Raw genomic sequence first — 13,893 nt, forward strand, 5'->3', positions numbered from 1 at the left:
TCTGCCGCGCATAGAGTGCACTGCTCCACACAATCAGTTTCATGTGCAGTCGAGTCGAGCATGTACCTCCTGGAAATGTATATATATTTACAGTATATATTACATTGAAAACACAATGGAATCTTAACAAAATATTTCAACATTTAAAAAAAAAAATAAAAAAAAAGGGGGGTGGGGGGTTGAATAAATACATTTAAATAAACCATCCATGTGAACAAATTCCCAAAAATGCATACTACATTTCTACAGACTACAACTCTAGTGCTGCTTAAGAGAAGGAAAATAATTTGAGAGTGTGTTTGTTTATGCCTTAGTATGCTTGGCTGGAAAGCTGTGTGCAATGTTACTAAACCTGTGATGTAGTGTTATGTCATGCTACACAGTAAAAATAGCTCCTAAAAGTAGCTGGAAACAGCTAAACTACTGCCACGCAGCTGAAAAATTTAGTCAATAGTATCACTACATTTAGTTAGTTACTTCTGAGCACTGCTGTATGATCACAGTTGATTTGGGTAGTCTGGGTGGTTTTGACTGATGTAACTATAATGTTGTGTAATGAGGATTACAAAGAGCTTCTCTTGTTTTATCTATTACCTTTCATTTGTTTTTGCTTTATCTGTCATGAAGTTGTATTTCTGGTTGTATTGCTTACTTTATCTCTGACTCATTTGTGTCCATCTTTGTGTTCATGATTGTGTGTATGCGTATGTGTATATGTGTATGTATGTGTGTGTGTGTGTGTGTGTGTGTGTGTGTGTGTGTGTGTGTGTGTGTGTGCGCCCTACAGTTGTATCAGAGCAGCAGGTTTAGGGTGGAGTGTGATGGCCAATGTGACCTTACCACACGTTTGCTCACTGAGGCCGAAGTGGAGCAGGTACTTTCCCTTCACCACTGATCAGTGCAGTGTTCGTCAGCAGGAAACTCACCGTCACTCGACAGACACAAACACGCAGATAAACATACAAGCATGAACTGCTGACTGCACAACATGTGATCCAACAAAAACCTACTCTACCCCGTTCCACAAACATGCAAAGATTATTGGTGTTTATGGTGAACATAGCAAAGCTGCGTACATGCACACGTCATTGTATTTGTCAGTTATCGACAGTCGACAAAGTAGCAAATGAAATATCTAACCTTCAAAACACCATTTCTCTAGCAAAAATATAAATACATGGTATTACCATTGTTTTTGTACATTTTACCATAGTAAAACTATGGTATTTGGACATTACCATGATAGTGATTGTACCTTGGACTATCATGTAAATACCATGGTATGCTACCAGTCAAAAGTTTAGACCCATCTTCTCATTCTTTATTATTACCTTTTTTCCCATATTTAAAAATAGTAGTCAACACAACTATGAAATAACACAATTGAAAGTAAAGGAATTATTTAGTTACCAAAAAACTAATCAAAACTACCTTATATTTAAGATTCCTAAAAGCACACTCTTGATATTCTCTCAATCACGAGGTACATCCTTGCTTGCTTAAACAGTATTGAAGGAGTTCCCATGTTGAATAGTACCATACTGGGAACTTGTTGCCTGCCTTCCTTCACTCTCTGGTCATCCTTTAAAAAAGAAAAGTGTAATCAATGTTAAGAAATTAATAATTAGGCACAATTTAAATGTGTCTACAAAACAAGAATATACAGTAATCACAGTATACAAAAAAAACATAATTTAGATCAAAAGGTTTTTATGTTCACAACAAAAATAAATTCAGTCAGTGTTTCAAACCTTTTGACTTGTATTTTCTATGCATATGGTAATCATACACTACCATGTTTTTTTATCATTGACCATGGATATTTATAATCTGATACCATACCAGTACAATGGTACCGCCATAGTACATTGTGTGTGTAGAGTTGGAGGCTGGGGATCCTGCTATTGGTTGTTTTGTGTGGGTCCGTGTGTGGGGGAGAAGTGTGACTGTGTGTGAAGTTCTTTGGATGTACTTGTGAGGTCGTGTCACCTTGCATGCTGTCTTGCAACATTCAGTGGCTTTCTAGATTTTGGCATGTCTAGTCTCACTATGGTGATGTGGGTGTAACAGTTGCTGTGTTTTTCTTGGTGGTCTTTGGTGGAGGATATTTGTGGTGGTAAATATTTGATGGTTGAAAGTGATAAAACCATGCATTAGTATAAAGTGCATGATTTGGACTCTTTATTTTTATTCTTAAAGGTACTTTGTATTCATGTCTTGAGTTAAATCACATGCACTTCAAGGAGGGATGATCAGAGTTTATGAGCATTGTCACCTTGCATGCTGCTCTCTCTACAGTTAATTTCAGGTCACCTGAAAAAGAACATTCTGTCATTATTTGCTCACCACCATGTCGTTCCAAACATGTGTTTTTGAAGAAAAATAATCTTGAAAAGACAAAAAAAAATAAAAGCACAATAAAGTGCACTATATTCCAAATCAAAGTCAAATGATAGCTTTGTGTGAGGAACAGAAGAAAAAACTGATATTGAAGTTCTTTTCACACCCGCAAAATTCTGAAAACGCATTTGTGTTAGATTGGATTTTAAAATTGCACATGACATCATTGATTCTTGTCACATGAATGATCGCATTGCGGCAGTTCGAATATGCAGGATGGAGAATGGCATTTGAGAACTGCAGCAGAGGGGAAGGTTTTAGTGAAAATTGACTTCAATTTTGGTCTGTTCCTCAAACTATCCTCTCAAGCTATCGAATGGCTTCTGAAGACTTACAATGTAGTGCACGAATCATATGGACTAAATTTATGATACACTTATGGTGTTTTATTGTGCTTTATGGGGCTTGACAGATGTTGTTACTATAAACAAATGTTGTATGGAAAAGATTGCATTATTCCAAACTTTTCTTAAGTGTTCAGCAGGAAAATATTAGAGCTTACTGTACAGGTTTGAAACGACATGAGGGCGAGTAAATAATGGCAGAATGTTCTTTTTCAGGTGACCTAATCCTTTAATATGTAAGAATATTTGAATATGTATATTGTGACCTTAATGAAGTACATATGTGTGTGTGTGTGTAGGTCTGGGAAAAGGGCTCTGATTGCATCACAGTACACGCCATTCGAGTCCTCACCGCCATTATGAGCAACTCGCCCTCTGCCAAGGTATGACATGTCTTCATGTATTCATTTCTCTCTCCTCCTCTCCTCTTCTCCCACATTCATGTTTCTCCTAAAATCTGTGAAAGGTCAGCTCACAGATGTCTGTCATCTTTTCCACATGATAAGTCAAAGTGCTTGCACAAGATAAATGTGCCCCATACATGTGTGTGGTTCATCTTATCAGCACATTTGAACCAGAACCAGGTCACCCATGGTAACGTAACAAAATTCATTTCCTCCAATATTTCATGTTGCACAGTGACAGTTATTTATCATGTCTTGAAGTATCTAAAACTTATAAGATCATTAAAGGGGCAATAGCCTATAATTGTATTGCATTTTTCTTTGTATTCCACTTATAGTGTTATTAAGGTTTCATGCACCAAAAACAATCATTTAGCCATATGTTAGTTTTTCATGGCCATTTGATTAATCTCTCTACAACCCTAAAATTAAACATGCTTTTTTAAACTCCTTTTCTATATAAATTCCCTCTTTAATGAATGGCTAAGATTTTTGCTTGTCAAATGAGTAACAACGTTTAATCACATAAGCTGCGGGTTTGCTGCTGGTCTGATATAGTCTGCACTTCCCCATCCTTCGACAAGAAAGGAAAACATTATGACTGGTTCACAGGAGGATCTGTGAGTCTGGCCTGATTTTGGGTGGCTTTGAATTGTGAAAATTTGAGTATATCTACATAGTACATCCTACACTTTTATTTAAAGGGATTGTTCACCTAAAAATGAAAATTCTCTCATCATTTACTCATCCTCATGCCATCCCAGACGTGTATGCCTTTCTATCTTCTGCAGAACACAAACAAAGACTCTAAGAAGAATATCTCCACTCTGTAGGTCCATACAAATCAGGTGAATGATGAACAGAACTTAGAAGGTCCAAAAAAAGACATAAAGGGAGCATAACATTTATCATGATTCCAGTGGTTAAATCCATGTTTTCAGAAGCAAATTGATAGGTGTGGGTGAGAAACAGATCAGTATTTATGTCTTTTTGACTATAAATCTCCACCTTTGACCAGCCCCGACCAGTTGATGGCTGAATGTGAAAGTGAAAGTCACTTCCACACCAGAATCTGGAAGTGAAAGTGTAGATGGCATAAGGGTGAATTATAAGAGAATAAGATCATTTTCATTTTTGGGTGAACTATCCCTTTAAATTCTTTATTTCAAAATACCTAAAAGGAAAATAAAATCCTGGTTTCCATGATATTGAATGCTCCTTGAATAACCTGATATCACATTCAAATGTTTTGCTGCTTTGTACTGTTCCTTTGGTGTACTTTTTGTCACAGGATGTTAAAAACTTTCATTGTATGCGTGACTGTAATTTTGTGTGGTTTGTCTCTCAAGGAGGTCTTTAAGGAGCGGATTGGCTACTCGCAGTTGTTTGATGTGTTGAAAAGCCAAGGACAACCCACCAAAAGACTCCTGCAGGAGCTTATGAACATGGTGAGTGCGGGGAGACTGATTCAGACAGTTTTATCGAAGACGATGTGACCCATTTTACCTCCCTCTTAACATTTAGTCAGCTTAAAGGTGCACTCAGTAATTTTTTCTCGAGAAAAAGTACACTCACATGAGATAAGGACTCATATAATGGATTAATAAAAGCAGTTTATTTTAAATGCCACTTGAAACAGCAAGCTAAAGCAATATAGCTGCATTTAGAAAAATAACAATAAAATGTATCATTCACTACAGAATATGTACTGTCCTCAGGCATATTGAAAGTTTATGTCTCCTCAACTCGGGTATCAAAACTATCTCCGAGTTTCCCAGTCATAATGACGACTTAAGAGGGCGTTCATGTGCAAGTTACAAGTAGGAAATGCGTATTTACAAGAATTCCGATAGCATGTCAAGGCAGCCTTAGGACACTGTGTTTTCCACAGATTGTGACTTTTTGCTTTGTCCTTTTCTTTTTTCATGTTCGTCTCAGGCTGTGGAAGGAGAGCATTCCCAGGCCATGCAGTTGGGGATCAGTAATGAACAGCCTCTGCTTTTGCTGCTGCAGTGGTTGCCTGATCTGGGCTCTCGTTCTCTGCAGCTGTTGGTGTCCCAGTGGCTGGCGGCCATCTGTCGAGGCACCTTATCCTGCCGCACTGTAGCCGTGGAGGTAGGATTGGTGGGGGCTCTGCTGGAGGTGCTGTCTGAATCCACAGAGCGGCTCGACCGACAGTGTGCGGATGCCCTCCTGGGTCTGCTGCAGGACCTGGGGTCACTCTCTCTGCGGCCTCGTGAACTGAAGAGTCTACTAAGGCTCTTGCGGACCGAGTCTGGTGCGCCTCCACACCCGTACTGCGGGCATGTGGTGAGAATGCTTTCCGCCATGGCTGCCCGCGGGGAGTGCGGGCGCAGCGCCTTGCAGTATTTTGACCTTATGCCCCCTATGGCGGGTATTATGGTGCCAGCTATCCAGCGCTGGCCAGGAAACGCTTTTGCCTTCCACGCTTGGCTGTGCCTTAACACAGACTTTCCACCTCCACAATACCACTTCTCAGAATCCCACCTGACAAACCCTGATAGTGCAGTCCGCATGGCAAAGGGCCCACGGAGGAAACAGCTTTACAGGTGTGTTTTGTTTCCTTATCTATAGAAAAATGAGCATACAGTGTGTAAATTGAAAATCTGCTATTCAATTTTGAAATTAAACATGGCAATACATAGTTTTAGTATTTTAAAAAAGTAAAACTACAGAGCTCCTAAGAGAACACGGTGGGTTTTTTTTTTTTTTCGGAAATAGTTTTACATGCAATCGCAAGAAGTTTTGCGTTCTCTCGCAATAGTTTGCATTCCCTAGCACACCGTTTTGTGTGCCCTATAAATGTTTTGTGTTCCCTTGCAATACATAGTCTAACCATATTTTAACCTTAACATTCGTAGTAAAACCATTGTAAAAATACTGAAAAATGAAACTATGATAATAAAAACCATAATGTTGTGATTATATAGGGTTTACTATACAAATACCATCATTTAACTATGGTTTAATTATAGTTGTTGTTTGTAACCATAGTTTTAGTTTTCAATAGTAATATTGTAGTAACCATGACTGTTGTTAGCAACCATGTTTTGTTTTTTTTGGCAGTTTTAAACAGTACACTGTATTATTTCATTTTTATTTATTTATTTATTTGTTATTATATCATAATTTTTTTAAATGTCCAAAAAAGAATTGGCTGAAGCCAAACCTTATTATGCCTACCCTTTTCACCTCTCTAGTTTTTATTCTCTCAATTTATGTAGAGCACATACAAAACTATTACGAGGGAATGCAAAACTTATTGCGAGGGGACGCAAAACTATTGCGGGGTAACACAAAACATATTGCAAAGAAAGCAAAACTATTGCGAGGGAATGCAAAACTTATTCTAATATTAAAACTCACTCTGTCCCACTGCAAAACAATTGAAAATATTTTAGTAGATCAAAAGGAAAGCATTTTTGAATGCTACATGCTGGAGGGACCTCATAATCCCAGCAAGGTGCCCTTTGGTTGGGTTTCAGTCATAAAAATTAGAAAACATTAAAATTGTTTAAGACGTTGCACACTGATGCATTTTGGCAAACAGCCTTCCTCAGAGTGTGTCAGTACACAATAGGTCACAGGTGTAAGTGTAACTGTGAAATATTTCAGATTTGGCACTATTTCTAGGTCACTATTTAAATTAAAGCAAATTGTGACGTTGATCATGTTAGCTCTTTTTAACAAAAGGTCATATTTCCTTGATGCTCTTTGGCAGATTCTTTAATCATGCTGGATGACATGGATCATCAGGTTTTGTACAAACTTGTGGAGTCTATGGCAGCTTCAGTGCATGCTGTCATTAAAGCAGAAGGGAGAGACACCAAAATTGTTATTCTGATAATATACTGTAATTTGTAATTGGAAATGTATTTATTTTAATTAAAAATATCAAAATAGACGCATTTTCACTATTCCTTTTAGAGATTTGGACCCCACTGTAGATCCTCTCATTGATAAAAAAAAATATTTTTTTTCACAGACATGCATTCTAGTACTCAATCTAGTACTCTTCTAGTACTCTAGCAATATTGGATATTTGCCATATTAAAAGGTGATCCTAATAGTGAAGGAAACTCATTCTGATCTCAGCCTTATATGTCAGCAACTTGTGTTTTGTTTGTATTTATACCTTTCAATGCTGTATTTTGTCCTGTGTGTAGTTTCTTCACAGCAAGTGGAACTGGCTTTGAGGCTTTTTTCACCACAGAAGGAGTTCTTGTGGTGGCAGTATGTACTAAAAAAGAGTACATGGCTGTTTCCTTGCCAGACAACCCCCTCAATGACTGCGCCTGGGTCAGTGTATAACCATTTACATACCCCATTATACAGTACATTAAATAACCTTTGAAGGTGAAGTGTGTAATTGTTTATGTTAACGTATCTAATATCTAACATAGTTTAGATTAAAGTATTGTTAAAGTTTCTAATATCTAACATAGTTTATGTTAAATATCTCCTATTCCAGCTTATTATACTGAGAAAACTGTTAATTCTGTCATTGGAAAGTTTCCCCAAAAGTTGTTTTAGAATCTTGACAAGCTCAACATTGGCTCATTCATTGGCCAGCTTTATAGTGCAAGACCTCATTGGTTCACTGACTGAATTAAAACAGTGACTGAATTACTAGTATTATTCTTTGGCCATTTTTTCATTCTAATCATGTTTTCTTCACTCTAGCACTCAGTAGCCATAGTTCATGTTCCTGGTCGTCGCCCCTTTGGACAGAATGTGGTCACTGTCTATGTGGATGGAGATCAGTGCAAGACAGCACCCCTGCGTTTTCCTTCACTGAATGAGGTGAGAAGGAATAAGAATTAATATTCATAGCCCTGCATGAGTGTGTTTACATGCCCAACAATGCTCTGTTAACTATTAAAAATCATCCCAGTCAAAAGAAACTGGAAAACAGAAGATAACCGTGTTTACATGAGATTTGAAATTAGCATGTTTTTCTCTGGTTGTACTGCTTAGAATAGGCCACAAATGTTGGTAAGTTGTTTACATGCAGAGTGAAATCAGTGTAATGAGCAAAAATTAACAGTTCATTAGCTTACTCTGATAAAAAAATTTAAAAGATGTTTGCGTTTACATGACCTTGCCTGTTGGTCAGATTATTAAGCATGATCAGGGTAAGATTATGCATGTGTTTAATTTAAATTCTTTTTGAAATTGTTTCATTCATCTGCTTAACTATCTACCTCTCAGCCTTTCACATCCTGCTGCATTGGATCAGCTGGTCACCGGACCACTACCACCATGACATCCTCTCCCACCCTTCCCAACACGTCCTACTCACCCTCTGAGCTGGCATTTACTGCTCATACAGGGCCACCCACCCTCGCCCGCTCCCAGTCCTTCCCAGCTACTTTTGCAGCAGCCACAGGTGGCCGGCCGGGGGTGGGACAAGACTACCAGGTTCACACCATCCCTGCAGGGCTACAGGACACAGCATGGGGCTCACCCTCATCCCTGGGTGGCCTTTTAGCCACAGCCTTCATCTGCCATGAAGCTCTGCAGCCTGCTCAGGCCCGAGCACTCTTCACTGCAGGTACAAAAAATGTGATGCATACTACACTCATTAAGGAAGAATACACTGTACCAACCACACAGAAAAAAGCATGGTGTTAAAGTGTGACCCTGCTGTGTATTCATACACATAAAAACCTCCCATCTCACGTTGTCTCTTTTTCTTTTGCATGGTAGGTCCCAATAATGTTTCTCTGTTTAAAGCGGATGGAGAACCTTCGGAAGTCAGCAGTAAACTAGTGGTATACTATACCCCTCAGGTAATTAATTATCTCATATCTATCTATCCATCCATCCATTCATCCATCCATCCATCCAAACTCTGCAAAAAAAGAAACGTCCTCTCACATTCAACTGCTTTTATTTTCAGCAAACGTAACATGTGTAAATATTTGTATGAACATAAAAAAATTAAACAACTAAGACATAAACTGAACAAGTTTCACTGACAGAAATGGAATAATGTGTCCCTGAAAAAAAGCAGGGGGGGGGGGGTGGTCTGGTTATCTATCATCTGTCTGTCTCTCTGTCAGTCTATTTGTATGTCTGTTTATCTGTAGGTCTAGTGTGCTGTATATTTCCTGTGAAAGTAATATATATTTAAAATACAGTATGTTATGAATGTAATGCCTACAGGCCCTAAATTGAATATTACTTTGTCTCATAGGCCTTTAAGAGCCAAATCTGCTTAGATCTGTCACCTAATCATTTGTATGATGGCAGACTGACTGGTCACAGGGTGGTTAACTGGGACATCAAGGTGTGTATGCTTCACTGAATTTCATTATCCTTCATTATCACAGGATGATTTTAGTACTGTTATCAAACAATGGTTAAACATTACTAATGCTGTAAAATGGGTGTGATAACACATGCCATTAGAACAGCCCATTTAGGCGCATACAACCTTGTAGACACAGTAACTGCTAATAACATGCTGTTGTCCTGAATGCACAGTAGTATGTGATCTATTGTACTTACTCTGTGTCTGTATGTGTGTTAATTATGATGTCCTGTGTTCAGGATGTGCTGAGTTCAGTGGGTGGCATGGGGGCTCTCCTGCCTCTGCTGGAGCAAGTGTGTTTACTGGAGCAGGGTGAGACTGTTGGTCAGGAGACATCAGATCTTCTTGGGCCTGAGCTCACATCCTCCAGGGGCCCTGCCGGCATGCTACTGCCACTGGGGAAGTCATCTGGTCAGTACTCTTCTGGCTCAAAATCTCATACAAAATTTGCCCTGCCTTCATCAGGGTTTTGTCTAGATGCTGAACATTGTGCTGCTGAAACCACTGCAGGAGAGTCCCGACCTGTGGCCTAGCGGTTAGCAACATGCTCTGTCAAGTTGAGCTGTGTTGCTCACATGGAGACACAAGTTTGAATCAAGCTTGGCAGAACTTTCGATCGTGTTTCCTTCTCTGTCTCTTATATTCTATGAATAAAAATGTTAATAAAAAACATGGATCAAACCTGTATCTCTACAACTCTATGTGTAGAGCTCTTTGAATGAATGCATAAACATTGCTGCAGATCTCTATAACTTAGTTTCAGCTTAGTGCTTTTCCACTGCCCAGTGTTACAACTTGAAACGTTAACATCATGTCTGGGTTCTAATGCGCTGCTTTGCAAATAGATGATCTGCATTTTCTGTAATTACATTATGAGTCGCCATTGATATTTTGTGACTGTGTATAATTTAGCTGTATGAGTTAGTGATTCATGGAATTGTGTTTGTGCATACAGTAAGTGTGTTTGCCAGGCTGCAGTCAAGTATATGTGTGTTTCTACTTTTCTTGTATTTACATTCTCTTTTTTTTTTTTTTTACAATTCTGTTGCAATTCTGTTGTGTTGCCCAACTGAAACTGAATGCTGGTATGTGTGTGTGTTGGTTTGTGTGTGTTAGAGGGACGTTTAGAGAAGAACAGTGTGGCAGCGTGTTTGCTGATGATCAAGAACATGCTGCGCAATCACCCAACCAATCAGGAGAGTCTGCTTCAGTGCCACGGGCCGCCCATCATCGGAGCTATGCTCGGCAAGGTAGACACACGTTTATTTAGCTAAATGGGGACTTACAATAGACTCCTTCCGTTTTCATGCAAATCTAGACTAACCCTATCCCTAAAAGAAAACTATTTCCATTTGTAGAATTTGAATAAGTAGTATTTGCTTGATCGATTGTCCATTTGTCATAGAAAAGTCCTGGAAATTTCTGTAGTGAATCTAAATTAATCACAAACAACTGGAAAATTCACACAAATGTTTTGGTCGAAAGGAGCTGGAACCCTGTAGATCACATTTGGGGACAATTATGTAGTCAAGAACACACACACACACACACACACACACACACACACACACAAATTGGTCGATAGACAGGGCATCTGAAGGTCTAGAAGGACAAATTGGTGTATGTAACTTCAAGGCAGAGCTTCCTGTTAGAAAACACATCTCGCAATCCTTTAAGGGTTTATCTGGTGCTGGGGATCTTTAAAAAAAAGAGCATGGCTATAACATCTGTGTCTGCATGACATTTAATTTTTAATTAATACAAAGAAAAGTTTTAGATTGTGTGAAAGCAGCATACACTGGTGTAGGGCTGGGTGTCGGAATGATGGTATACCATGCAATGGTAGAAATGTATCAGCTGGTTGAGGTTTTGCTGTACAATTTATATAGTGTTAGATATATTCGCATAGCTATCAATCAGCTGGACTGATTTCATTACAAGTGAGAGAAAGAAACATGAAATATTGTGAAAATATGTCATGCCCACACATCGGAGGCTTGTTTCCATGTATTAATTTCATTAGAGCATACATATACATATGAGTTTATGAGCGTGCATTATTAGGCTACATATTAAAACATTTGTAACTTCCAAAAACTGTAAAGACTCTGAGCCTGTGCAAAATATTTTAATAATCAAAATTTTCCATCACATGAATGAGGCTGGATAATACTTGTCTCTCACCCACTGGTTCTTAGGCAAAGATCAAAGTGAAATTAGGAGGAAGAATTTTATTGTTGTTAAGTGAAAATTACAGTATACTGTATCAAGGGGCATCTGTGATACAGCATGTAATTAAACAGCAGTTGAAGTTCACAGAGCCTCAGACAGACTAATAGATTCAGAGATATTTCTGATGCATTTTAAAGTCATTAAGCTTAGCAGCGACTTGCATTGTTCTGTGAATTAAAAGTGAGATCAGTTCAGCCTCAGATCAGCTATGAGTTGACGCAACAGATCTTTAAAGTCCTTTGAAGTGAGTCTTCCCACACACTGTTTGAGGATTTAAAAGCAAACACGCATGGTGCAGTGTAGCATTCTCGGCACTTAACTGAATATGTGTTGGTTCAACCCCTCCAAGGAGTGATTCATGGGCTATCATCAACAGTGTGCCTTTGAATCAGACACTTCAGGTTGTTTCTGGGGAACTGACTTTTAAATATGTGTCACTATGAATAAAGCAATCTGCTCAATGTCTACTGATTTACTACTTACTCAAACGGAAATACAAACCCTTCCTGATCAACTTCTGTCTTGTATACTTGTTGTTCTCCAGGTCCCCAGCAGGATGATGGACATGAGCGTGCTGACGGCCTGTCAGTTCCTGCTCAAGCAGGTGTCAAACGAGGGCAACAATGCCCTGTTATCGCAACTCTACCAGTACCTGCTGTTTGACTTCCGAATCTGGAGCCACAGCCACTTTGCTGTCTGCCTGGGTAAAAAAAACAACAAATGCAACACACCCAAAAAGCAATAATCTTTTATTTAACTCATTTGCATTTTAAGCAAATAATAATTACACAATGAACAATAGCTTCTTTTCCACCATCGGGCCGAACGGCCACTTGGGGCAGTGTTTTACATTTTGGTCAATGTATACCAATTGTTGATAAAGAAATGTCGGCCTACTCATTCTGATTTCACTGTGAGATCAGGCTGGTTCTGAGCATTTCCACATGAACACAGTTCGGCACGGCACATTAATAAACCGTTATTGGCCTGAAATTCTCTGCATGGTTAGCTAACCATGCTCAACCTCTCTCAAGCTTGCTGGTGGAATCTTTAGTATGTGGCGACTCACGATTTTTTATTTGCCAATGGCAAGGTAACTTAAGTTGTTTTTAGCTTGCCAAGTTCACTAATATTTTAGTGAAGTTAATAAAATTGATTATAGATTTTGTGAGGCTGTGGTGGGTGGACCTAGGACCCTCTAGGAGAGTCCGGGGGCATGGCCCCCCATAAGAACATTTTGTACATTTTAAAGTTAAATGCATTAATCTGGTCCACTTTGAGAGCAAAATTAAGAAGCTTTTTGTGCTCTAGTAGTAATTTTGGGAATGGCTGAATGTGAGAGATGCTTTGCTGAAGCAACGGCACCAAGCACAACGTTAGATATCTTTTATATTATTATGAGAAGTGTTAAAATATTTTCAATTCATTATGAAACTGGTGGGAAAACTTAGACCGCCACAGTCTAGGTAATTAATGGGAAACACTGTAGTTTAACAAGTATTGTAGCCTACATTTAATTTTCTACCTGCCTTTTTCATCAGGGAAGTAGATAACTAGCTCATTAAAACTCATAATGTATCAAAATATTCTCATATACTATTTTCTTATAATACAAATATAATTGGAATATGTGATCATCCTCCATAGCTCACTCGCTCCAATGTTTACCTCTCACGCATCACCAAAAGACGGATCTGTGACATTCCGGCTTTGAAACTTTTGAAAAATTAAACATACTTTTACAAGTTTCTTCATGTTTCATCATTACAGAGACATGTTAAAGATTGTATTAGTCATACTGGTCAAGCTAAATTACTAAAATAAATTCAGATGTCCATCCAGTTAAATGGGCAGCATCAGGGTGGACATTTAGTGGATAAACGAGCCACTACATGGTCTGTGATTGAAATCTAGGAAACATATTTGCAAACTAATATTTATGATTTTACTGTATATTGACATCTTCCCATAACAGGGTGGACATTTTATGCTTGACCACATATGACTAACACTACAAAATAAAGGAAAACTAAAATAAAACAGAGGTATAAACTTAAAAAAAAAAAAAAAAGTAATTTAGCAGAATGGCTAATGTACACCTCCACTGTGTGTGATGTCATTTCCTAACAAACAGTATATCTTCAATGAAAGGTCATTGTATCATGATGCAATAAGT

At 38.5% G+C, this 13,893-nt stretch overlaps 1 protein-coding gene across 4 annotated transcripts in view; it reads left to right on the forward strand.

Annotated features, from left to right (window-relative positions):
* Nucleotides 1-13,893, forward strand: part of LOC127657945 (neurobeachin-like protein 2) — an 83,962-nt gene that overhangs the window by 33,389 nt on the left and 36,680 nt on the right. For 3 of the 4 annotated variants that reach the window (XR_007972340.1, XM_052146967.1, XM_052146968.1), the window contains exons 10-21: nucleotides 788-874; nucleotides 3,044-3,127; nucleotides 4,498-4,596; nucleotides 5,087-5,718; nucleotides 7,336-7,468; nucleotides 7,853-7,972; nucleotides 8,381-8,723; nucleotides 8,879-8,961; nucleotides 9,369-9,461; nucleotides 9,725-9,896; nucleotides 10,602-10,735; nucleotides 12,262-12,421. Coding sequence is in view for 3 of the 4 variants with exons in the window: in XM_052146967.1 (XP_052002927.1) it covers nucleotides 788-874; nucleotides 3,044-3,127; nucleotides 4,498-4,596; nucleotides 5,087-5,718; nucleotides 7,336-7,468; nucleotides 7,853-7,972; nucleotides 8,381-8,723; nucleotides 8,879-8,961; nucleotides 9,369-9,461; nucleotides 9,725-9,896; nucleotides 10,602-10,735; nucleotides 12,262-12,421 (2,140 nt within the window). In the remaining variant the exon portion in view is untranslated. The remainder of the gene's footprint in view (nucleotides 1-787; nucleotides 875-3,043; nucleotides 3,128-4,497; nucleotides 4,597-5,086; nucleotides 5,719-7,335; nucleotides 7,469-7,852; nucleotides 7,973-8,380; nucleotides 8,724-8,878; nucleotides 8,962-9,368; nucleotides 9,462-9,724; nucleotides 9,897-10,601; nucleotides 10,736-12,261; nucleotides 12,422-13,893) is intronic. The other variant, XM_052146969.1, reaches the window with a different exon arrangement.

This window comes from Xyrauchen texanus, chromosome 17, assembly GCF_025860055.1.
Source record: "Xyrauchen texanus isolate HMW12.3.18 chromosome 17, RBS_HiC_50CHRs, whole genome shotgun sequence".
Lineage (NCBI taxonomy): Eukaryota > Metazoa > Chordata > Actinopteri > Cypriniformes > Catostomidae > Xyrauchen > Xyrauchen texanus.